Here is a 23,794-nt window from a genome sequence, read left to right as displayed (position 1 = left end):
AATCCTCCTACTATCTTTTAGTAAAGTTTTATAACTTTCTATAACCAAGTCTGGCATATATTTGGTTAGATTTATTACCAGGCACTTTAGAATTCTTCTTGCAATTGTTTGGCATCTTGTAAAAAACAGTTTTCTAATTTTCTTTTCTTTTTAAATTTTCTATGGCTGGTGTATAAAAGTGTAAATCACAATTATATATTGACCTTATGTTTAGCTATCTTACTAAACTCTCCAATTAATGCCTAATAATCTGATGGAACACCTTTTTTCACTTTCCTATGCAGACAATCACACCATCTGTAGAAAATGATACTTTTACTCTATTCTTTCTAATTATCACACTTTTATTTTTCTTATCTTACTGCAGTGGCTAACACTTCTACTACAATATGAAATAAAAAGTGAGGATAATTTTTACCCTTCTCTGGTGCATTTTAAAGAGAATGCTTCTAGCACTTTCCTCCCCAGGATATTTATTATAAGATTTCTGTAGATACCCTTAACAAGTTGAAAAGCATTCTCTCATTTATTTTTAACTTGGTTGTTATTAGTGGTCATTGATTTATTAAATGTTTTTCTTCAACTACTGATCAACTTTTATTCTGCAAATATGGTGAATGAGATTTTATCAGTTTTCTAAAATATCAGCATTGCATTTCTGGAATAAATGCCACTTGGTCAGTGTGGTATATTCTATAGGTATTTGCATATTTATATGCATGTCTAAAATGGACCCATGATTTTTCTTTCTTGCATCATCCCTATGTTTTACTATCAAGGTCATATTGTTTTTGATGTAGGAGAATCTTATTCTCTGGAAGAGAATTTACATTAGAATAATCCATTCCTAAAAGATTAGTAAAATCATCTGGGCCTAGAATTTTCTTGTGCGTAAAGTTTTAAGTATTTCCTTTAATAGTAATAGCAATGCTCAAGTTTCTGATTTCTTCTTTTTTTTAATTTATTTTTTTGTAGTTGTACATGGACAGATTGTCTTTATTTTATTTGTTTATTTTTATGCAATGCTAAGGATCAAACCCTCATGCATGCTAGGTAAATGCTCTGCCAATGAGCTACAGCCCCAGCCCTCTGATTTCTTCTTAATCAAAACTTTTCTCCTAGAATTTTTTTTCACTTTGCTTTAATTTTCAAGTTTATTGCCATGTTGTTCACATATGCACACAAACATTCAATCTAATATTTATTTATTGGGGTTTTTTTTGCAGCTATAAATTACAATCACTAGTACACCTGCAATTCTTTATAGTGTGTTCAACTAAAGAATAAGCAGAGACAGCATAGGTCAGTTAAAAAGAAATCACAGTACTTCTTGGTGTAATCTGCAATAAGGGGAAAAAGTCTTGGGCCCACTCCTTAGAAATAAATATCAAGTAACCATAAAAATATTCAGCCATTTTTCAGATATTCCGGGAGGTTCATGCATGGTCCCACGCAGAGAATTAGAGTTCCTCTTTGAAATATCCCAGCTTTGCCAATGACATCTCTTTTCTCAACTGCATAATTTCCCAAAACATCTGATCAACTATACAAACAGAGAAGACAGTTGTGTAAATCACAACATAACATCTAAAAATTTAAGATTAGGTAACAATGCAAATTGGGCATTTCCTAATGACACACCTAATGCCCAAACAGTCTTTCAATATTTCACACAAACTTCTCCACGTTCTTATGGGCATTCCAATTTTATCAATTAAAGTAATATTCATGTTTTGTCACAACTATTTGTTAAATACTTCAAAGACTATCACTTTAGCCCCCAAAAGGTATATACTTCAGTGTTTTGAGTAACTGTCAATTTTGTTCCCTCAGAAGTGAGTATAATTCAATGTTCAATTTTTCAAATTATTATTAAACTTATAGATCTTCTTGCTTTAGTACGCTATATTTTAGCCATTTTATTCTTCATTAACACTAACAGAGGGTGAACTAGAAAAAAGGAAAATGATACAAACCAGAAAACTCAGTAACATTCTTTGTAATAATAGGGAAAAGTCTGTGTTGGGCTCAAATTAAAAATAAATGTAAAGGATTATCTGTAAATTTCAACTCTATATTCTTTTATAATTTTCCACTCTAAGTAGAAAAATCTATTTAGTATTTCAAATAATACAAGGTCTATGTCAGATGGGTTTGATTTATCAGTGGTTCTCAACCAGGGGAGCTTTGTCCCCCAGGGCACATTTGGCAAAGTCAGTATACATTTTTCACTGTCACATCCAAGGACTGCTGCTGGAATCTAGTGAGTAAAGCCAGGGATACTGTTCAATATTCTACAATGCACTAATACATACCCTTCTTGACAAAGAATTATTCAGTTCAAAATGTCAACACAGGGTGAGTATCTCTTATCTGAAATGTTTGTGACCAGAAGTGTTTCAGATTTGGGATATTTTTGGATTTGAGAATATTTACATATAAATAAGGTTTCTTGGGGAAGATATCCAACTCTAAACATGAATTCACTCATGTCTTACATACCCATTATCCACACAGCCTGAGTATTTTTAGTTTGCCTGTGTTGTGACTACAACTTAACGCATGAAGTCAGGTGTAGGATTTTCTTCCTTGGCATCATATCTGCCCCAATGCTTCATTTCATGGAGCATTTTAAATTTTTAGATCTGGTATGTCAAGGTGTAGTATCAAGGTCAGGAAACCCTGCCTTAGACTTAGATGCCATTAATCCTTGTTTCATACAAGGCATAGAAAACAGATTTTAAAATTAAAATACTTGTTTACTATAAACCCACAGTCTATGACAAGTACCAAATATGTGAAGTCCAAGAGGACAGAAAGCAGAGAAGGCATCACCTTTACCGCATAACTCATGTCATTTTCTTCTTATTTTCATAAAGTAAATTATCTTTCAGACTTTCCTACAAATCTTATTTTAACAAGGAAAAAAATATGCTGACAATTTAACAACATAAATCATCTGTTCTCCATTTTAAATCATATTATCCAGCAGTTATTTAAAAAGATTTCAGTGTTATTAAAGTCATAAAAAGTATTATACAGCTCAAAGACTAATGTTACACAGACTTTTGAAATTCAGCTTAATTAAGGGCAGGTTTCATTCCTATTCTTCTAGGCATTAAAGTTCAATTATATGGGATTCTAAATAAATACAATTTTTCCAACAAACCAGAGTTTGAGAAAGACTAAAGTTTTGTTGATATAATTTTTTTTTTCTTTTTCTTTCTTTTTTTCTTGTGTGTTGGGGGGGTAACCAGGGATTGAATGCAGGGGCACTCAACCACTGAGCCACGTTCCTAGCCCTATTTTGTATTTTATTTATTTATTTATTTATTTGCTATCACAACATGCATTCAGCATAAACATTTATTTATATTTTATATTATTCTTCTTGCATCAAGTGTGTGAAATCCAGTGTACAATGTATATATCTATTTTTTTTTTTTTGTATTTTATTTAGAGATGGTTCTCACTCAGTTGTTTAGCACTTTGCTTTTTGCTGAGGCTGGCTTCAAACTAGTGATTCCTCTGCCTCCCCAGTCACTGAGATTTCAGGTGTGCACCACCACACCCAGTGTGACTACTTTTTCTATAGAATTGAGATACACTAGTTTATGTGACTGAAAGACATTTTCAGTACCTAAAAATATATAAACGGGAAAATCTCCCACAACTTCAAATGCAAAACTGGCATAGACTTGTCCCTAAACTACATGTGCTCAAGAAAAACTGCTTCAAAGCTGTCAGGCCATATGAGTTTTTATGCTTGATATTTAAGACTTTGGACTATAAAACCATGAGCAGTCACAGAAGACTGTATTAAAAATATTAACACACTTGGGGCTGAGGATGTGGCTCAAGCGGTAGCGCGCTCGCCTGGCATGTGTGCGGCCTGAGTTCGATCCTCAGCACCACATACAAACAAAGATGTTATGTCCGCCAAATATTAAAAAATAAATATTAAAATTCTCTCTCTAAAAAAAAAAAAATATTAACACACTTGTATGAGGTAGCTCATCTGGAACATCATGTGCACTTTCTGCTGGTTTAGAATGTAGCAATCTATTCCATTCAGAATCATCTTATGATTGCTTTATTAATTCACACGTGAAAGTAGAAAATACAGAAAAAATTTACTGTGAGCTCCTTCGTGGCTTCCAATAATTGTTTTAAACAAATCTGACCACTTTTAGAGCTTTCTCATTTTCATCTCTTAAGAATTAAATTTAATAATCTTTGTACTCTCCTCAACATGTACCACTTGATTGATCGCATATACCTTACAAATTAAAACTGGACTGGCTTAAAATTCGAGAGTGTAATATGAGGCAAATATTGGGCTGGGGATGTGGCTCAAGCAGTAGCGCGCTTGCCTGGCATGCGTGCGGCCCAGGTTCGATCCTCAGCACCACATACAAACAAAGATGTTGTGTCCGCCGAAAACTAAAAAATAAATATTAAAAAAAATTCTCTCTCTCTCTTTAAAAAAAATATGAGGCAAATAAAGAGATTGAATATTTTATTTTTAAAAAGAGACATTTTTGGGGCTTGGGTTGTGGCTCAGTGGTAGAATATACACTCTGCACATGTGAGGCACTGGGTTAGATCCTCAGCACCACATAAAATAAATAAACATCTACAACTAAATATATATATATATATATATATATATTTTAAAGAGAGATTTGTTCCCAAATTATCTACACATTTCATTAGAACTACAAAAGGGATTCAACATAAATGTAAAAACAATAAAGTTTTTTTGAACATTACTTGTCATACATTTTGCTAAATCTTCATATACATACTTACAGCAAATTAAGAATACTCACCATCCTGCTGTTTCACGAGTCCCTGCTGAATATATCGAATGTATGTAAAAAAATTACATACAGAAGTGATCTAGGCAGAAAGGGGAAAAATGTCATGAGTCAATTGCCATGCATCAAAGTGAATTTTATTAATAAACTGTAGTTAAGTCACTTACCCTATATCTGCAAAAAGGAGAAATGTAATAATAGTTGCTTGAGTCCCCTAGCTTAATTCTGTGTTTACAAGACTTACTCTGGCCAGTGAGAGCACATTTTCTGTAAAATAATAAATATCACTTTTTAAAATTAAAAGCATTTTGCTCCTGCCCTTTATATAAGTTATATATTCACTCAGTAAACAACAAATACTTGAGAACTTACTATGTAACAAACCCTTTTCTGAATGCTGGGCTATAGTGATGAAAAGAACAAAATCTGTGTCCTTAAGGAGTTTATATTCTAATATATGCTTAATACCATAACACTAACTGCTTCTAGAACCAGAAACCAACTATTTCTGTGTGATGTGTCCTATCCTAGAACAAATTTAAAATAAGTAATCAGCCCTAGGACAGTGCTCAGCTTAGTACAAGGACTTCAACTTCTCAGCTGAGAACTTAATGATGACTGTTCAAGTCTCAAAACCTGTTCTTGCTGGGCAGGGTGTTGCACACCTGTAAACCTGGCAGCTTGGGAGGCTGAAGCAGGAGGATCACAAATTCAAAGAAGCCAGCCTCAACAATGTAGCAAAACCCTGTCTTAAAACAAACAAACAAAAAACCCCCAAACCCTGTTCTCAATAGCTTGCAGGGTAACAGCTTCTGGATGAGGTACTTTTTTTTTTTCCTTGTTTGGTTGGTTGGCTTGTATGCACTTAATGCAGGAGAAGTAGAAAGGACTAAGCCACATTACAAACATACTGAATCTTAATACACATATAAACAGCACACTGCATTTTGTAACATCTTTCCTATTTGGCACGAGGACTTCCCTGTCGGGGATGAGGCTGTAAGCCTCTTGAGGACAGAGACAGTGTCTCATTCATCTTTTTTTAAAAAATATTTATTTATTTATTTACTTTTAGTTCTCGGCGGACACAACATCTTTGTTTGTATGTGGTGCTGAGGATCGAACCCGGGCCGCACGCATGCCAGGCGAGCGCGATACCGCTTGAGCCACATCCACAGCCCTCTCATTCATCTTTAAGTGCCTGACACACAGCTGACATTCAGTGACTGATGCATCAGTAATGAGCCACCTGTCACTACTGCTCCATGAGATGAAGTTCACTTGCTTATCAGGCTAGACTTGCCACCCTAGCAAGCTAAGAATTTGGCTAAATACAACTATCACTCTTATCAATATAAAATTAACACTGCATGGGGCTGGGATTGTAGCTCAGTGGTAGAGCACTCGCCTCGCATGCCTAAGGCCCTGTGTTCGATCATCAGCACCATATTAAATAAATAAATAAACGAATGAAAATAAAGGTATTTTTTAAAAATTTAACACTGTTCTAAGTAAAATAAAGTGGTCAATGGCATTTTATATGACATTGTAAGTTATATAATAATAAAGAAAAATGTATTATATAAACATTAAATATCAGCTCTATAAGAAACATAATACAAATGTACCTCCATAGTAAGGAAACATCCTGAGGAATTTGTTGTTATTTGGAACAGGATAATTTTTGAGGAGGCCATGAAAATCACAAAACACTTCTGATCTTTTTAAAGACTTTGTCTCCATTGTTCCTTTATTAGCAAATTGTTTTAATGACTTATAACTATTTCAAAGTATTAATTACTAGCTTGGGGAAAATAAAAGGTCAATAAATTTAAGATTCCAGTGTTAGAAGTTCTTGTAACTTCCAAAATTATAATTTACCCAAGAAGAAAAAGTAGCATCAAGCTGATAAAATTATTTTTTATATACACTATTCTTCTGGGAATAGATATAAAAACAGATCAAATCTCCCTCCCTTCAGGAGTCCGTGATCACATTTGGAATAATCTTGCTTTCCTCAAAATTCCTATAGCACTACGACATTTATTTAGTCACTATCTTCATAACCAGACCACAAGAATCTTGGTAAAGGCCACACTTTACATTTCATTTTAAAAAGACAATATGTCAGGTGTGGTGGCACACACCTGTAATCCCAGAGGCTCAGGAGGCTGAGGCAGGAGGATCACAAGTTCAAAAGCCAGGTTCAGCAACTTACTTGGCAAGGCCCTAGCAACTTACTGAGAATCTGTCTCAAAAAAATAAAAACAGGCTGGGGATGTGGCTCAGTGGTTAAGTGTCCCTGGGTTCAATCCCTCATACCAACAAATAAATAAATAAAAGGGCTGGGCTGTAGTACAATGGTAAATCGCTTGCCTACAAGTGTGAGACACTGGGTTTGATCCTCAGCACCACATAATAAATAAATAAAGGTATTGTGTCCATCTACAACTAAAAAAATATTTTAAAAAATAATGAAAAGACATCTTCCTTCAGTTTTTCCACATGCTATATACTACAAACTCCTTGGCTTCTGAGCTCATGCCAACAAGCACAGTATCCTTAAACTGGCAAACTGTTCTCTAAGTATGTAACTGTTTTAGTAAAATACTATGAATTCATTTTCACTGATACCCCTATTTGTCATCATTTGATGGTATTTGCAAATGTATTATATGTGTGATATATCATAGACACAAAATTTAAATTATACAATAAAAACTATTATATGCTATATTTAAAATAAAGTATGACATAGAGCTTCAAAGTATAAAAAATGCTATCACAAAATTTGATTCTTCAATTGAGGGGTTGAAGGACTAAGTTAAAAATACTTGGGTGTTTGTAGAATTTAAATCCTTTCCTATGATTCAGGGGCCACTGTGCTAGAGGTGTGTCCCAAGGGGAGTGTGACACAGGACAGACTCTGGGTAGATGTGTGGCTCACAGACAGACTCCACAAACAGTCACATGAATACAATCATTCTCTAAGCTTGCTGAGAATGTATCTCGCATCGCGAGAAATGGAAGAATAAAACTTTTACAACAGATTTTAACAGACTTATTAGTTAATTTCAACTAGTCTTTTCATCTTCTGACTTCACAATAATCCTGAGGAAAGTCAATTATTGCTTTCTACAAGCTCTGTTGGGCTTTCCAGTCTCCCATATTGATCTGCTTCTTATATACTAAGTACCTTCCTCAAAAGTTTTCCAAGTCATTTTAAAAATATAAAACAGGGTACAATTCAGTGTTGGTTTTAGGCCAAACATTTACCTTTACCTAAAACCAGCACTATCTAAAAACTGGTTTTAATCTTTCTTACTCATGGGATTGGATGAAAACAGCTTGCCTTGCTATGAAATATGGCAGTATTACCTCTGACCCCAAACAGCAGGCTAGGGATAGAAGTAGAGTGCATGTCTACCCGGTGCAAGAAGACCCAGGGTTCAATCCCCAACACCACACACACACACACACAAAAAAACATACTTACACACACACACATGTAAATCCCAAATACCTCTCACACATGAAAGACAAAACTGATTATTTACAAAAGTGACAACACTTTATATTAGCAATATGCAAGGTGAAGATTGATCCAATTTCTTTGGCACCCTGTTTTTATTGATAAGACCTGGTCTAATTCAGTATCTCCTCAAATTATTTTTATGGTAACCCTCAGAAATATTTCACACAGACACCCAGTGTATACAGCTATACACAAGTATAACCAAATAAAAATCTGCCTACACTCCACTAAATGGGTCACAACATGGGGTTAAAAAAACAAAAACCATGCTTCTAATCATTAGTCTACCTGGATCCCTATCATATATGTATATTTTTGTAATTTAAAAGACTTTCTCTTGATGCTAAATTTGAAATGCTATCTCCCACACTGTCTGGGAATCTGTCTTTGGGCTATATAGACTCTGAATAGAAACACAAGGAGATGTAACCACAATTAAAACTAAAAAACTAAACAAATGCACACACACAAAAATTCATTATTTTTACAAGCTACAAATGTGAAAACCTACTTTGGTCCTCCACATTCCACAGCAGAAGCTTTCACAAATCGAATAGGTTGTAATCCCACTGGTTCAATGCTTAGAGTATTGTTTTCCACAGCCTCCAGAACAGCTGAAGCCAACTTAAAAAAAAAAAATAAAAGTATTAGATGCCATGCTGGCAGAAAAGCACCAAATTATATTCTATGGTTAACTAATTTTATGAATTAATCTTTCCCCAAGTTTCACTAACTTGGCCTTACCTAACAAAAAGGAAAAAAAAAATCACATATTCTTGATTTAACTTCTTTTATAACTCAGATACTGTTATGAAAGGCAATTTAGTTGTAGTGAAGTGACTTTTTTCATTATCTAAGGTATTAATTCCAGTCTCTGTTCACTTCTTACCTACAATTAACCTCCACTGTAAATGCCATTTCAGAATGAATATCCTAATGCTTTCTTCTGCTAATTTACATACATGTCATTTATAACACCGCAACATATACTAATTTTAGACAATATATTTTCTCAATTTGTATTTATATTTATAAAAGACTGCAAAAAATAATTGCATTATCAAATATTAAGTCTCCAGATGGAGAAGGTAACAACTGATTAGTAGGTAACAAAGGTAAATTTCTGGGGGCTGAGGATGGAGCTCAGTGGCAGAGCATTTTGACAACCTAAATAAAGCCTGGTTCAATCCCCACCATCACACACTCACACACACACACACACACACACACACACACACACAAGCAAGCTTCTTCAGCTTAGCAAGATAACTAATACTGAATGGCCTACTGAAACCAGCTACAGAACTATAATAAACACATATTCATATCAAAAGTGTTACAATGTTCATATTAAGTTCTCCTTAAAAGTAATGTTATAACTAAATCCTTAAAAGACTTAATACAAAACTCTTAGGATGAAATTTCTTAAACATTAATTTACAGAATATCTGAAGACAAACCTTTTATATGGAAGAACAAAGTAAAATTATGACTTTACATTTGTATAGTGACTTGTATTTTTAAAAAGTTTTTATATATAATCTACTTCACTTCTTTCTCTTAACCCTGTGGCAAAGGCAAAGAAGGTGTTATTTTTCCTGTTTTAAAAGATGCAGAAACTAAACATGGATTTTTATCACATACAAAACTTTTAACAGATTGTATAGAGAACTTCCCTTACACTAAACCTGGAACTGCTGATCAAGAAATAAGCCCTCCTCCCTAAATGTATTTACTCTTCACTTCAATGCAACACACACTTCAGTGTGAATGATCCTCTGCTCAAAGAAGAAAAGATGTTCAGTAACTGAATGCCAACAACTATGATTCTAATATGGAATGGAAAAAATGGCAAAACATAACATTTTATAATAACTTACTAATGTAAGAAATATGAAAATATGTAACATGACTTAGTAAAAAGAACAGAAACAACTTTAATGCATTCCTACAAAAAAGAAAAAAAATTACCTCACTTTTTGAGAATGTTAAACATGGAAAGATATCTTCCTGATAGATTTTGTCTAAGAAAGGACATGTTCTGTCCATTGTGGGCTCATCCTTCCAAGATCTGAATTCGTTATACAGAGATAAATCAGCCTAACAAACCAAAAGAAAGCACAAAACAACTTTTTAAAAAGAACAAACACAAAACCATTTTATAAAACAAAAATCTAATTTAAACATTACTGAAAAGTAAATGCTCATTTAAAATAATGAACTGAACTATCCCTGATTTGTTTTAAAACATGTTAGCAATTTTTCTTTAAGAAAAAAAAAATGACTCTGAAATGACTGACTGACCCTTTTTAATGTATCCACTATGGTATCCAATGATTCTACCTCTTTCCTCAACTCTGGTTCCCCCAAAATTAACATTGGAGCTGTTTTTAAGACAAAGGTGCACACTGTTTTAATATAAAAACGGGTAAGTCTTTTCTGAAAACAATGAAAAAGTGGAGCCAAGTTAACGAAGTAAACTGCTCAAACTGAGACTAAACTGTGAAACTTAATATGGGGTCAAAAATGACACTAATTGTTCTGCTATTACCTGAAAATATTTCTAGAAGAATTGCCAAAATGTTCATTGTATTAGCAAAAAAGACAAAAAAAAGCACACATCTAGTCTGCTAAATTGACTATCTTAAAATATGTTTAGATATTTCTGGTACATCAACATCTAGTAATTACCATATGAATTACTGAGAATAATCCACTTCTGGTACTCATTTTCCTAACCACTCCTTTAGCTATTCCTCTTCTTTCCCTTCTCCCTATAACAAAATTTCCCCAAGTATTCTTCCCTGCAGATCCTAATATTCCCTCTGCTTACCTATTCAACACCACTTGCTGGAAGACAAAGCTACACCTATACCAGCCACCCAAAGAGAAGTGTCTCCCTTGTTCCTTTACAATCCTAAGCCACTCTTCTCCAGATGCACTTAATACCCTATGTATGACACATGGACTACAGCTGTGGCTGACTTCTAAATAGCTTAATCAGAGGTGCAGTTTCTTTACGTGAAAGTAACAAAAGACTGAGCGTATCCAAGCTTTCCTACAGACTTTCTTTTAAGATGTATAATGACAATCTCAATGTGAATTTTTTCATCCCAATTCATAAATTCCTTGAATCAAATTAAAGGCAAAGGGATAAAGAATATTAGCAGATAAATACTTAATGTTTTCATATTTATTTTCTTTGTAAGTTTATTTAAAAAATGAACATAAACCCCAAGGCAGATATGGTATTCTAAGGAAAGAGTCTAATGTAAAGGCAGTAATTTAAACCATTTCTTAAAAGCTGACTCTTGTAACAACTATGGTAAGCATTTTATAAACATTTAATCCACAGAACTGTGTGAGACAGCTATTACAATCACCATTTTATAGATAAGGAAGTTATGACTTAAATAAAGTAACTTTCCCAAGGTTATACAGTAAGAAAATAGTAACGTCTACACTCGAATCTGAGCAGTATGATCTTAAAGACTGCCTTGAGTGTGTGTCCGCATGCATAAATGAGTTTTAAATGCTTTCAGAAGATAGGTTGCTAATAACATGACTGCATGTCCCATCAGTTTTCTACAGAATCACAGGCATATTTTGTTTGAGATAGTCACATCTGGTTCTAAGAGTTACATTAGGCCAATTTTTTATTAAAACTTTTTGACATTTTTCATAAAACATCAGAATATAAGATGATACCTAAAAAGCAAAAAAGCTATTATTTTGAAGTTATATGCTGCCTATTCTTATTTTAAGGAATTTCAAAAACCAAAAAACAAACCTTTAAAATATTCCATGAGAAAACATCTAAATTTTGTCAGTATAAACACAGGGGAAAAGAACAAAATTACACATGAGTGAGAAACTATAGCAAAAATGCAAGTGGGAACAAGCCATTAAAAATGCTATTTACGTTCAAAGAAATCAAAATTAAAGTTATGACTAAAAATTGTTTGTCAAATATTTCAAAGAAAGCAATGTATATTTTATATTTTGTAACATCCAGATTTGACCAAGTATTTCTAATTAGCATTTTCATTAATAACAAAACTAAATGCAATTCGATTAAGATAATTTAATAAATTCCTGGCTTCCATGAAAAAATTTAACTGAAAAATTATAAATAGCTTCTTCAAGATTATGATGGATTTGAATTCAACAATGTAAAATATAGCTCTTGAAAAAAAAACAGGGATTGGGCTGGGGTTGTAGCTCAGTAGTTGAGTACTTGTCTAGAGTGTGTGGGGCACTGGGTTCAATCCTCAGCATTACATGAAAATACATTTTAAAAAAGGTATTGTGTCCAACTACAACTAAAAAAAAAAAAAGAAAAGAAAACACAAGGAAGTGGTGCTCCATGAATTATTGATAAATCCCCTGGGAAATGCTTTTCCATCGTTTGCAATGATAAAATTAAAAATATTTTATAATAACATAATTTTTACTCTTAAGTATTCAAAATATTAGCACACTAACTCAGTTATCTTTATAACATGTCTTCTAAAATAATAAAGCTGCAATTATTTCTATTTTTTGTTGCTTAAGTATCTGAATTAACTCTAGGAATCTCTTAATAATAAAAAATTCTACTTTTCTCAGAATTAAATAAAAGCAATACACTAACTTTTAAGAAAATCACCTTAAAGCTAGGCATGAAGGTCAGTGGTAGAGCACTTGCCTAGCAGATGCACTAGACCCTGGGTCCAATCCCCAACATTGAAAAAAAAAAAAACACCTCATTTTATTTTCACATATTTCTTATTTTTGTAATTTACGAGAGCATTCTAGCAATACATTTTAGTAACCTAAGAACTAGGTTACTAAAGCCACCCATTCTCCTTTATATAACACAAGACAGTTTGTTCCCTAAATGAAAAATTGAGATTAAGAAACTTACCAAGTTTCCAGCAGGTACTCCAAGGTCAATCAAGTAGAAAATGGAAGTGAAGAATCCCTGAAAGCAGCCAGCTCTAGATAAAGCCTCCCCCATCTTAATATTGCATATTTTGTACTAAAAGTTTTGCTGGCAAAAATCATAACTGACCTCAGTGATGAGAATTAATAAGTATCAATAGAGTCAGAGGGGATAGTCCTTGACCAGTTACCTCTTTGCAGTCTTTTACAATTGGTTGTATCACACTGAGGTCCTGATGACTGCCACTCATAGCACTGCTTGTACTTTTATTTCTTGTATGCCCCTTTTTAAAAGGTGTCTTTCCACCTGGCAGAGGCTCTTGTGTGGGTGACGTTGGAGAACTGGACAACACAAGTGTCTTCAACGCGGCTACTTCTGCTTGAAGTACATCGATCTTGAAGAGAAACCAACAGTCATACACACTAAATATGTTTTATGACATATGTAGCCAAATGCTAGCAATTTGCTCTAGACACTTTCAATGATGGAAAATAAGTCTAATTTGTCTTTCCTGTGGAGTAATAAAATGAAAGTATATCCAAGTTTTTTGATGTTTCCACAAGGTCTGAATACAATTACTAGTCATCAAAATTATCAAAAAACAAAATATTTAATGTATATAAACTTTTGAAATCTTCAAAATTTAATAACTCATGATTAGTTGTAGTTCACTACTAAAATAGATTTTAATAATTTTAATAGTAAAAATTAGATCTTACTAAAATAGTAACATCTAACATTTATGTGGCTTTTCAGTAAGCTAAGAAAATAAATGTTCACTTTAAGATGTGATTTACAAGGCTTTAAATCATTTGGTTCTAATATAAATGGACACCAATGTTCACTATTAATTATATCTAGGTAGCAACTATTTTCTTCTTTACATTTTTCTGTAGCTTTCAAATCTAGAATAAGTACTACTTTTACAACCAGAACAAAAATCTAATCAGTATTAATGTATCCTTAAAATGATTATTAGTAATTTCTTTAAATTTCATTCTATTAAAAGCCATAAAAACTTACTTTCCCTTGTGCTTCTTTCAGCTGTTTTTCTGCTGTTGCCTGCTTGACATTTGCTTCTCTCACCATCTTGTGAGCTTCCTGAAAAAGTTAATATCTCAAATTTTGGAAACAAAGGATTTAACATTTGTTTTCAAAAACCAGTTGACAAGCGCTGGGGTTGTAGCTCAGTAGCAGAGCACTTGTCTCACACATGTGATGCACTGGGTTCGATCCTCAGCACCACATAACAATAAACAAACAAAATAAAGATACTGTGTCCATCTACTAAAAAAGCCAACTGCCAAGCAGCTATAATTGAAGCAAATGCATACTGCCAAAATTTACCCTGAAACCAAGAATTCAATATCAACTACCAAAATAGCAGTTGACATGAGACAAATTATTAGGAACTAAGAACAAGTACACTCCATTTAGTACCTATTACCACTGAGGCAGCCAAGTTGAGTTCAGTCATTCTGATAATGCTTTTATAAGGATTGTGACTTTGATGAAAAAAAAGATAATGGCTCACAGGTCAAAGCCAACTTCCTTGCAGTTAGGTGTTTATAATTTGATCATGATATAAATATATGTGTGTATGTATAGGTGTGTATACATATATACATGTATATATATTCATATTATTAATCATAGCAAAGAAAGGGGACAAAAATATTAATGCATCAATAATATTGTAGTTTATAGGGATGACAATTGAGAAGCCTCAGAACTTCCAATAAAAACATTCACAAAATAGTACTAAGAGAATATTTTGTACAGAGCAACCTAAAAAGGGAAAATCAGAAAATATGAAACTCTAGGTATTTAATTCCTTTCCACACATACAATATTTACTTATTGAGCATTTATTCATGACATCTCTTTGTGAGGTACCATTCTAGTGCTGATAATACACTGGGAAGAGAGACAAGGTCCCTGCTCTTAGAGAGTTTACATTCTAATAATCAAACATCAGGGCAAGAATTCCAGATTTTATTTTAAGTGTAAAAGGAAGGCTTTTTTTTATTTTAAGAAGAGGGATGACATGGTATCAATTAAAAATTATGCTGCCATGGGGCTGGGGCTGTGGCTCAGCTGTAGCACACTTGCCTGGCATGTGTGAGGCACTGGGTTCAATTCTCAGCACTGCATATAAATAAATAAAATAAAGGTCTATCAACAACAACAAAAAATATTTTTAAAATTATGCTGTTATATGGAATGATTCCCAGGATTCAGGAAGATTAGAAAAATATGGGATTATATAGTTCCCTGTAATATAAGAATTTATATTTCAGAGTTTCTACTTATACTTTCTCTAAGGGAAAGACAGAAGGTAGGGAGGTTTAAAGACATTTAGTAAATAAAGTAGTTTGAAACTGCACCTCACTAGGTTTGCCAAATGCTGGGTTAAAGAGTGGAAGTTCCCTACCACTGACAATGGTGATCCCATTCATCCACTTGCTCTTACAGTACTGTAAAGAGTTGTGGTTTGTGTGTGCCTATGAACTCATAAATCATATTAGTTTAAATATAAGAATCTTCACTATCAATGATTTATATGAAATGAAATTAACCAGAAAAATATTCCATGCACCATTATGCTGATTTCTTGGCAAGGTCCTTAATAACTAAATGAGTTGAACATTTTCTTTTTTAAAAATAATTGTTTCAGATTTGCCAAAATTTTCCAGGATAAGTAGCTGTGAACTGAAGACTATCTGGCAGATATTTTCAAAATAATGAACAAATCTAATCTGACCTTTCAAGATAAGTGACATTAGCTATAAAAGTAACTCATATTATGGGGGGAAAATGTATTTAGATATTTTGAAATAGACTCTACTTTCAATAATAGTGGACTATACAATTTGGACCATATAGAGAACAATTAGCAAAGCTAACAAGGTTTTGTTGGTTATTTTTGTTTTTAATGTGTCTGAAAACATTGAGAGCTAAGAAAACTGAACAATTAGAGGTCAAGACCAGAAAAAGTAAACACAAAAAAACGAGGTGGAATTTGAGGCGACCTTTCCACTACAGACAAGTGATAATGAAAAGTACCTCTGCACATAATGGGGTCCCAAAAGGAAAGAAGAACTAGGCTGAGGCAGAAGCAATATCTAAAGAGATAATGCATAAAATTTTGCAAATCAACAAAAGTCATCAAAAAGCAGATTTTTCAAAGGTTTGGAACTGAATTTTCATCACTTTGTCCTTCTGAAGCTCAAAGTGATATAAAAAAATCATCTATACCAGAATCAGCAAACTTTCTCTGTAAAAGGCCAAATAGTATTTTTGGATTTGAGGGCCATATACAGTTTCTGTTGCAAATGTTCAATTTATCTTTTGCAGTGTGAAAGCAGCCATGGATAATATATAAACAAATAAATGTGCCTATCTCAATAAAAATTTATGAGCAATGAAAGTTACATTTCATATAATTTCATTTTAAACATGCTACCACTTGCAAAAGTTGCCTTTTAAAGGATATGGTTGCAATGGCAGCTACCTTACCAAATTTCAAAGATACAATATTGTCTGTCACTAGGCTGCACATTAGATCTTCAGAATTTTTTCATCCTACATAACTGAAATTTTGTACCATTTGACCAACATCTCTCATTTCTCCAATCCTCAACCTCAAACAACTACCTATCTACTCTGCTTATGAGTTCAACTATTTTAAATTTTATGTAAGTGGAGACTGTGCAACATTTTCCTGTATTTGGCATTTCTCAATTAACTTGTGTCCTCTAGGTTCATCAATGTTGTCTAAAATGGCAGAATTTCCTTTTTAAGGTCGAATAATACTCCAAGATATACAGAAACATCAGATTTTATTTTCATATCTTTACTATTGAGACATTGCTGCAATGAACATGGAAGTACAGGCATCAAGATACTAATTTTATTTCCTTTGGATATACACTTAGAAGTGGGATTGCCGGTAATTTTTAATTTTTCTGAGGAGGAACCCCCATACTGTTTTATATAATGGCTATCCCAATTTACATACCCACTGTTATGGTTTGGATATGAAATGTGTAAAACAGTGCAGTAGTGTTCAGAGGTAAAATGATTACATTATGAGAGCTGTAACCTCATCCATGAATTAATCCATTTGATGAGTTAATAGTTTAAATGGATTAATGGGTGGTAACTTTAGGCAGACAGGGTACAGCTAAAGGAAGAAAGTCACTGGCAGCATGCCCTTGGAGATTATATTATCCTCTGCTCCTTGTACTTATTTTCTTTCTCTGCTTCCTGGCTGTCATGAACTGAGTAGCTTTCCTCTGCCAGGCCCTTCTGCCATTATGTTCTGCTTTACACTGGGCCCAGAGCTATGGAGTTGGCCAGCCATGGAATTAACCTTTGAACCCATGACCCAAAATAAACTTTTCCTCATCTTTTTGGAGTTTTGGTCACAATGATCCAAAACTGACTAAAACAAGAAATTGGTTCTAGGAGTGGGGCCATTTCTGTGACTAACCTGACCATGTGGTTCATAAGTATTTAGAACTGGTTTGCAGGGGGATTTTGGAAAAGTTTGGAGATGCAGGATGCAGAAGCCTTAGAATGTTGTAAGCAGAGCTTGATGGGTGAGACTGATGGGATCTCAGAAGACCAGAATGACATTAGAACTGCTGACAGTAAAGACTTGGCTCAAGTTTCAGAGGGGAAGAAGGACTCTAATAAAATTGAGTACTCAATTTTAGAGAACTAGAGGTCATTGACTAGAGGTCATTCATGTAACTTCTTGCAAAATAGCTGTCTACATTTTGCCCATATCCTGAGACTTAGCATGAGGTTAAATGCAAAGGCTGAATGGACCACTCAGGCACTGGCATGGACACTGCTGATGCCCTTTAGCCAAGTTTACAGTGATAATCAGCAGCAGAAAGCAAAGCAGAAAGATCTGAAAAACTTGCAGTTTGGCCAGAAAATTGTGAGTAAAACTGGGATCAAGGAAGTGTGGTTGTTGAAGAATTTACAACTACTGAAGAAATGCTAAATACTCACACAGCCAGACAATAGAAAAGAGCTTGAAGGCATACTGGGAACTGGCAAGGCCACACCTATCACAGGCTCAAGGGTGTAAAGATAAAAACTCCTTTGAGACCAGACAATGAGAGCACCCTGCTTGCACAAGGGGTAGCCTAAAAAGTTGTTTCACCATGCTCAGCCACTCACAGGTCACTATAGCCAGGGTGCCAGAAGGCTTGGCTACTGTTCAACATGGCAGCAAAACTTGGTGTCATCCATGTGGTGCTGGTTCTGCATGAATACAGTATGATGGAGTCACGGGGTCATGGAGGCTTCCACTAAAATGTCAAAGGAAGGCCTGGGAAGCCAGACAAAGTATAGCAGGGTTGGAATCTCTGCAAGCAATCCCTGAGAAGGCAATGCATGAAGATTTAAGAAGAAAGCCAAAGCTGCAGAAATCAAGCAGAAACAAACCAAGAGAAATGCCATGTGGGCTATAACCAGCAATATTATGGGGGCAGAACCACACAAGCCCTTTGGAGAAAACATCATGATGCCATGTCCCCCTGATGCTGGACCTAAGCTACAGGACTTGTTAGCCCAGGTGGACTTAGTTCTTGCTTTGGTCTCATCTTCTTTCCATGTCCCTACTTCTCCCTTTTGGAATGGAAGTACTTCGTGCCATCATATGTAACCTGCTTTTGATCTTTATAGAGGCTCACAGATAAGAGTTTGCCTTGAGTCTCAGATGAGATTTTGGACTTGATCTTTTGAGTAATGCTGCACAGCAGTCAACAAAACAAAAAGGCAACATAGGAGACAATAGAGAGTTTTGGAAATGAATTAAATGTATTTTGCATTGTGAGATAGGCATGAGCTTTTGGAGGCCAGGGGCAGAATTTAATGGTATAAATATGAAGTGTCTCCCCAAAAGTTCACGTGTAAGAAAATGTATTAATGTTCAGAGGCAAAATTGTTTTAAGAGTATAAGAGTTGTAACCAGATTGGTGGATTAATCCATTTGATAGATTGATAATTTGAACGGATTAATGGGTGGTTATTGAAGGCAGATAGGGTGTGGCTGGAGAAAGTAGACCAGTAGGGGTATGCCGGTGGAATTATATTATCCCTGACTCATTTCGCACTAGCTCCCCCTCTTTCCTGGCTGTAACAAACTAAGTAGCTTTCCTTTGCCACACTCTTCCACCATGATGTCTTGCCTCATATTGGGGTTTACTATTTTGTCCCTGGTGAGCAGAACTCTCTCTGCTTCATGGTTGTGATGTCCTGAGTTGCTTCTTTCTGTCACATCCTTCTGCCATGATGTTCTACTTCACCTTAGGTCCAGAGCTATGGAGTTGGCTGACCATGGACTAAACCTCTGAATCCATGAGTCAAAATAAACTTTCCCTTCTCTGAGTTGTTCTTGTCTGGCCTTTTGGTCACAGAACACAAAACTAAAACACCAACCAACAGTGTACAAGGGTTCTTTTTCTGTATATACTTGACAACATCTTTTATATTTTGGATATCTCATTGGGTTTTGATTTGTTTTTACCTGATGAGCATTTATTCATGACATCTCTTTTTGAGGTACCATTCTAGTGCTGATAATACACTGGGAAGAGAGACAAGGTCCCTGCTCTTAGAGAGCTTACATTCTAATAATCAAACATCAGGGCAAGAATTCCGGATTTTATTTTAAGTGTAAAAGGAAGGCTTTTTTTTTATTTTAAGAAGAGGGATGACATGGTATCAATTAAAAATTATGCTGCCATGGGGCTGGGGCTGGGGCTCAGCTGTAGCACATTTGCCTGGCATGCACGCGGTGCTGGGTTCGATCCTCAGCACCACATAAAAATAAAAATGTTGTGTCCACCAAAAACTGAAAAATATTAAAAAAATTCTCGCTCTCTTAGAAAAAAAAAGATGCTAAGCACCTTTTAATATATTTGTTGGCCATCTGTATTGATTTTAAGGAAAAGCATCTATGCAGATCCTTAACCTATTTTTCAATTGTGGGTTTTTTTTTGGGGGGGAGGATGGAGGTCTTTTCCTTTTGGTTATTGAGTGCCTTGTATATTAACCCCTTATCAGATACATAGTTTGCAAATATTTTCTCCCACTTAGTAGGCTGCCTTTTCATTTTGTTCAGTTTGCTGTGCAGAAGTTTGATGCAATTCTACTTGTCTAATTTGCTTTTGTTGCCTGTGCTCTTGATATAGTAGTGTTATGGTTTCAAGTTTTCCTTATCCAATTTGAGTTTATTTTGTGTTATTGTTGTTGTTTATGCCATGAGATAAAGATCCAATTTAATTTATCTGCATGTGGATATCCAGTTTCCCCAGCACCATTTATTGAAGACACTATCCTTTCTCAACCATGTATTTATAAGCACCCTTCACATAAATGCATAGGCTTATTTGGGGGCTACTTAGTTCCAATTGTCTTTTTCTCAGTGCCACACTGGTTTGACTACTGTAGCTCTGTCATATATTTTGAAATAAGGAAGTGTGACATATCCAGCTTTTCTTTCTTGTTGAAAACTGCTTTTGTGGGCTAGGGTTGTGGCTCAGTGGTAGAGCACTTGCCTAGCATGTGTGAGGTACTGGGTTCAATTCTTAGCACCACATATAAATAAATGAATAAATTAATAATAAAATAAAGGTCCATCAACAATTTATATGTGTGTGTGTGTGTGTGTGTGTGTATATACATATATATATATATATGTATATATATGTATGTATTTTTTTTAAATATGTGTGTGTGTATGTGTATACTCACTTTTGCTCTTTGGCAGGTCTATAAGAATTTTAGGATTTTTTTTTCTATTTCTGAAAAAAAAAATCATTGGGATTTTGAGAGGGATTGCACTGAATCTGTAATCACTTTTGGTTTTATGGACATTTTAACAATATTAATTTTTTCAAGCCATGATATCTTTTTATATATCTGTCTTCTTTAACTCCCCTCATCCACATATTATAATAATCAGCATACAAATCTTTAATCTCTTTGGTTAAGTTTATTCCTAAGTATTTAATTCTTTTTAGTATTTTTACAAACAGGATTTTCTTAATTTCCTTTTCAGATAGTTCATTGCGTATAGAAACACCACTGATTTTTGTATCCTGCATGTTTACTAAACTCATTTGTTAGTTCTAACTTTTGTTAATGAATCCTTAGGACTTTCTATATATGTTAACATCACCTTCAAACATATGATTTTTCTTTTTCTTGTCTAATTACTCTGGCTAGGACTTCAGTAAAAGTGGCAAAGAGCAGGCAACCTTTGCCTTGTACCAGATTTTAGAGGAAAAGCTTTCAACTTTTTTCCCATTGACAGTGATATGAGCTATAAGTTTTTCATATATGGTTCTTAATGTGTGGAATTACACTGCTTCAATACCTATTTTGTTGAGAGTTTTCATGATCAATGGATGTTAAATTTTGTAAGGAAGTCTTTCTACATCTATTGAGATGATCACATGATCTCCATCTGTTAACACAACTGTATTATAATGATTGATTTGCCCATGTTCAACCATCTTTGCATCACAGGGATAAATCCCATTTGATCATGGTATATTTATTCTTGTCATATGCTGCTGAATTCGGTTTTCAATCATTTTATTGAAAATTTTTGTACCTATGTGTATCAGGAATATTGACCCATAGCTGTTTTCTCATGTCTTTGCTGACCTGGTTTTCAATGGAATGCTGGCCTCATAAAATGAGTTTGGAAGTGTTCTCTCTTCAAGAACTTAAGAAGGATTAGTATTTTCTTTGGATGTTCAGTAATATTCACCTATAAAGTCATCTGGTCCTGAGTGGTTCTTTGTTGGTAAGTTTTTGATTACTGACTCAGCCTTATTTGTCTGTTCAAGCTTTCTTATGTCTTCTTGATCCGTTTTGATACACTGTATGTTTCTAGGAATTTATCCATTTCCTCTAGATTATTTGGTTTATTGGTATACAGTTGTTTATAAAAGCCCCTTTTTATTTCTGAGGCATTTGTTGCAATGTTTCCTCTTTCATTTCCAGTTTTAGAAGAGTCTTCTTTTATTCTTAGTCTAGCTAAAGGTTTGCTTTTATTTTTTCAAAAAAAAAAAAAAAAACAAAACAAAACTCTTTGTTGAAATTATTATTTTCCTAGTCTCTTTTTCTATTCTAATCTTTATTATTTCCTTCCTTTTGCTCTCTTTGGGCTTAGTATGTTTTTCTTTTTCTAATTCCTTGAGGTATGAGATTGAATTCTTTTTAATGTAGGCATTTATTGCTATAAAATTCTCTAGTACTGTTTCTGTTGCTTCTCATTAGTTTTGGTATGTTGTATTCTCCTTTTTGTTTGTCTCAAGATATTGTTCAAATTCCATTTTGATCCCATGGTTGTTCAAAACTTTGTTTAGTTTCCATGTATTTGTGAATTGTCCCGTTTCTTGCTGCTATCAATTTCTAGCTTAATTTCACTGTAGGTGGAAAAGATTTTTCAAATGATTTTTATCTTTTTAATTTACAAATGATTTTGTGATCTAACATGAACAATCCTGGAGAATCTTTCATGTATATCTGAGAAAAATTTGTATTATTTTGTCATGTGGGAAGTTCTATATATGTCTGTTAGGTCCATTTGGTCAAGTGTTATTCAGTTCTACTGTTTTCCTCATTGATTTTGTTAAATTGGTGTGTTCATTATAGAAAGTGGGGTATTAAAGTCCCCTAGTATTATTTTGCAGATATTTCTCCTTTCAGATCTTTTAATGTTTACTATCTAGGTGCTTTGATGTGAGTACATATAACTATCTTCCTGCCAAACCAAACCTTTTGTCATCATATAATGACCTTGTTTCTTGTGATTATTCTGATTGAACATCTACTTTGTCCAATTACTTCTGTTCTTTTGCCAGTTTTATTTCTCCATCCTTTCACTTTTAGACTATATGTGTCCTTAAATCTAAGGTGAGTCTCTTACAGACAGTATATAATTGGCATTTTGTTTTTTACCCATTCAGCCACTCTTAGCCTTCTGATCGGAAAGTTTAGTTCATTTACACTTAAAGCAATTATTGTAAGGTAAGGGTTTACTCTTGCCATTTTATTAAATTTATTTTTATTTGTTTGTTTATTGTCTGTGTTGTAGTTTCCTTGCTCCTTTCTTTTTTGTTATTTAGTGTGGTCTGATGATATTTTGTGGCCATTTATTTGATTCTTTTCTTTTTGTCTTTTGTGTATCTAAATTTTGTTTAGTTTTTTCTTTTGTTTTTGGTTACCACAGGGTTTACACTGAACATTTTCCAGGTATAGCACTACCTTAAACTGATAACAACTTAATTTCAATCACAGACAAACACTCTAATTTGTACACCCTATATATAAACACTTTACATAATTAATCTCAGATTTTATTCCTTCCTATATTGTGTTTCCATTAACAAATTTCTATTCTTACTATACTTGTCTCCTAATTTACATATTGATATTAAAATTTTCATGTCACAAAATGTTACATTTTCCTCCAACCAT

The 23,794-nt window shown here is 34.0% G+C and overlaps 1 protein-coding gene across 5 annotated transcripts in view; it reads right to left on the bottom strand.

Annotated features, from left to right (window-relative positions):
* Positions 1–1,188: 1,188 nt before the first annotated feature.
* Rab3ip (RAB3A interacting protein) overlaps positions 1,189–23,794 on the bottom strand; it is a 56,350-nt gene continuing 33,744 nt past the window's right edge. For 3 of the 5 annotated variants that reach the window (XM_076853107.1, XM_076853102.1, XM_076853105.1), the window contains 7 exons: positions 14,303–14,380; positions 13,470–13,673; positions 10,327–10,455; positions 8,867–8,979; positions 4,988–5,087; positions 4,833–4,902; positions 1,189–1,543 (listed from right to left, as the gene is read on the bottom strand). In XM_076853107.1, coding sequence (XP_076709222.1) covers positions 1,461–1,543; positions 4,833–4,902; positions 4,988–5,087; positions 8,867–8,979; positions 10,327–10,455; positions 13,470–13,673; positions 14,303–14,368 — 765 coding nt within the window. In that variant the 5' untranslated portion in view covers positions 14,369–14,380 and the 3' untranslated portion in view covers positions 1,189–1,460. The remainder of the gene's footprint in view (positions 1,544–4,832; positions 4,903–4,987; positions 5,088–8,866; positions 8,980–10,326; positions 10,456–13,469; positions 13,674–14,302; positions 14,381–23,794) is intronic. The other 2 variants (XM_076853106.1, XM_076853104.1) reach the window with 2 other exon arrangements.

The sequence above is a fragment of the Callospermophilus lateralis genome, chromosome 4, assembly GCF_048772815.1.
Source record: "Callospermophilus lateralis isolate mCalLat2 chromosome 4, mCalLat2.hap1, whole genome shotgun sequence".
In the NCBI taxonomy this organism is placed as follows: domain Eukaryota; kingdom Metazoa; phylum Chordata; class Mammalia; order Rodentia; family Sciuridae; genus Callospermophilus; species Callospermophilus lateralis.
Note: the sequence above shows the minus strand (reverse complement) of the source record. Positions and strands in the feature narration are given on the sequence as shown.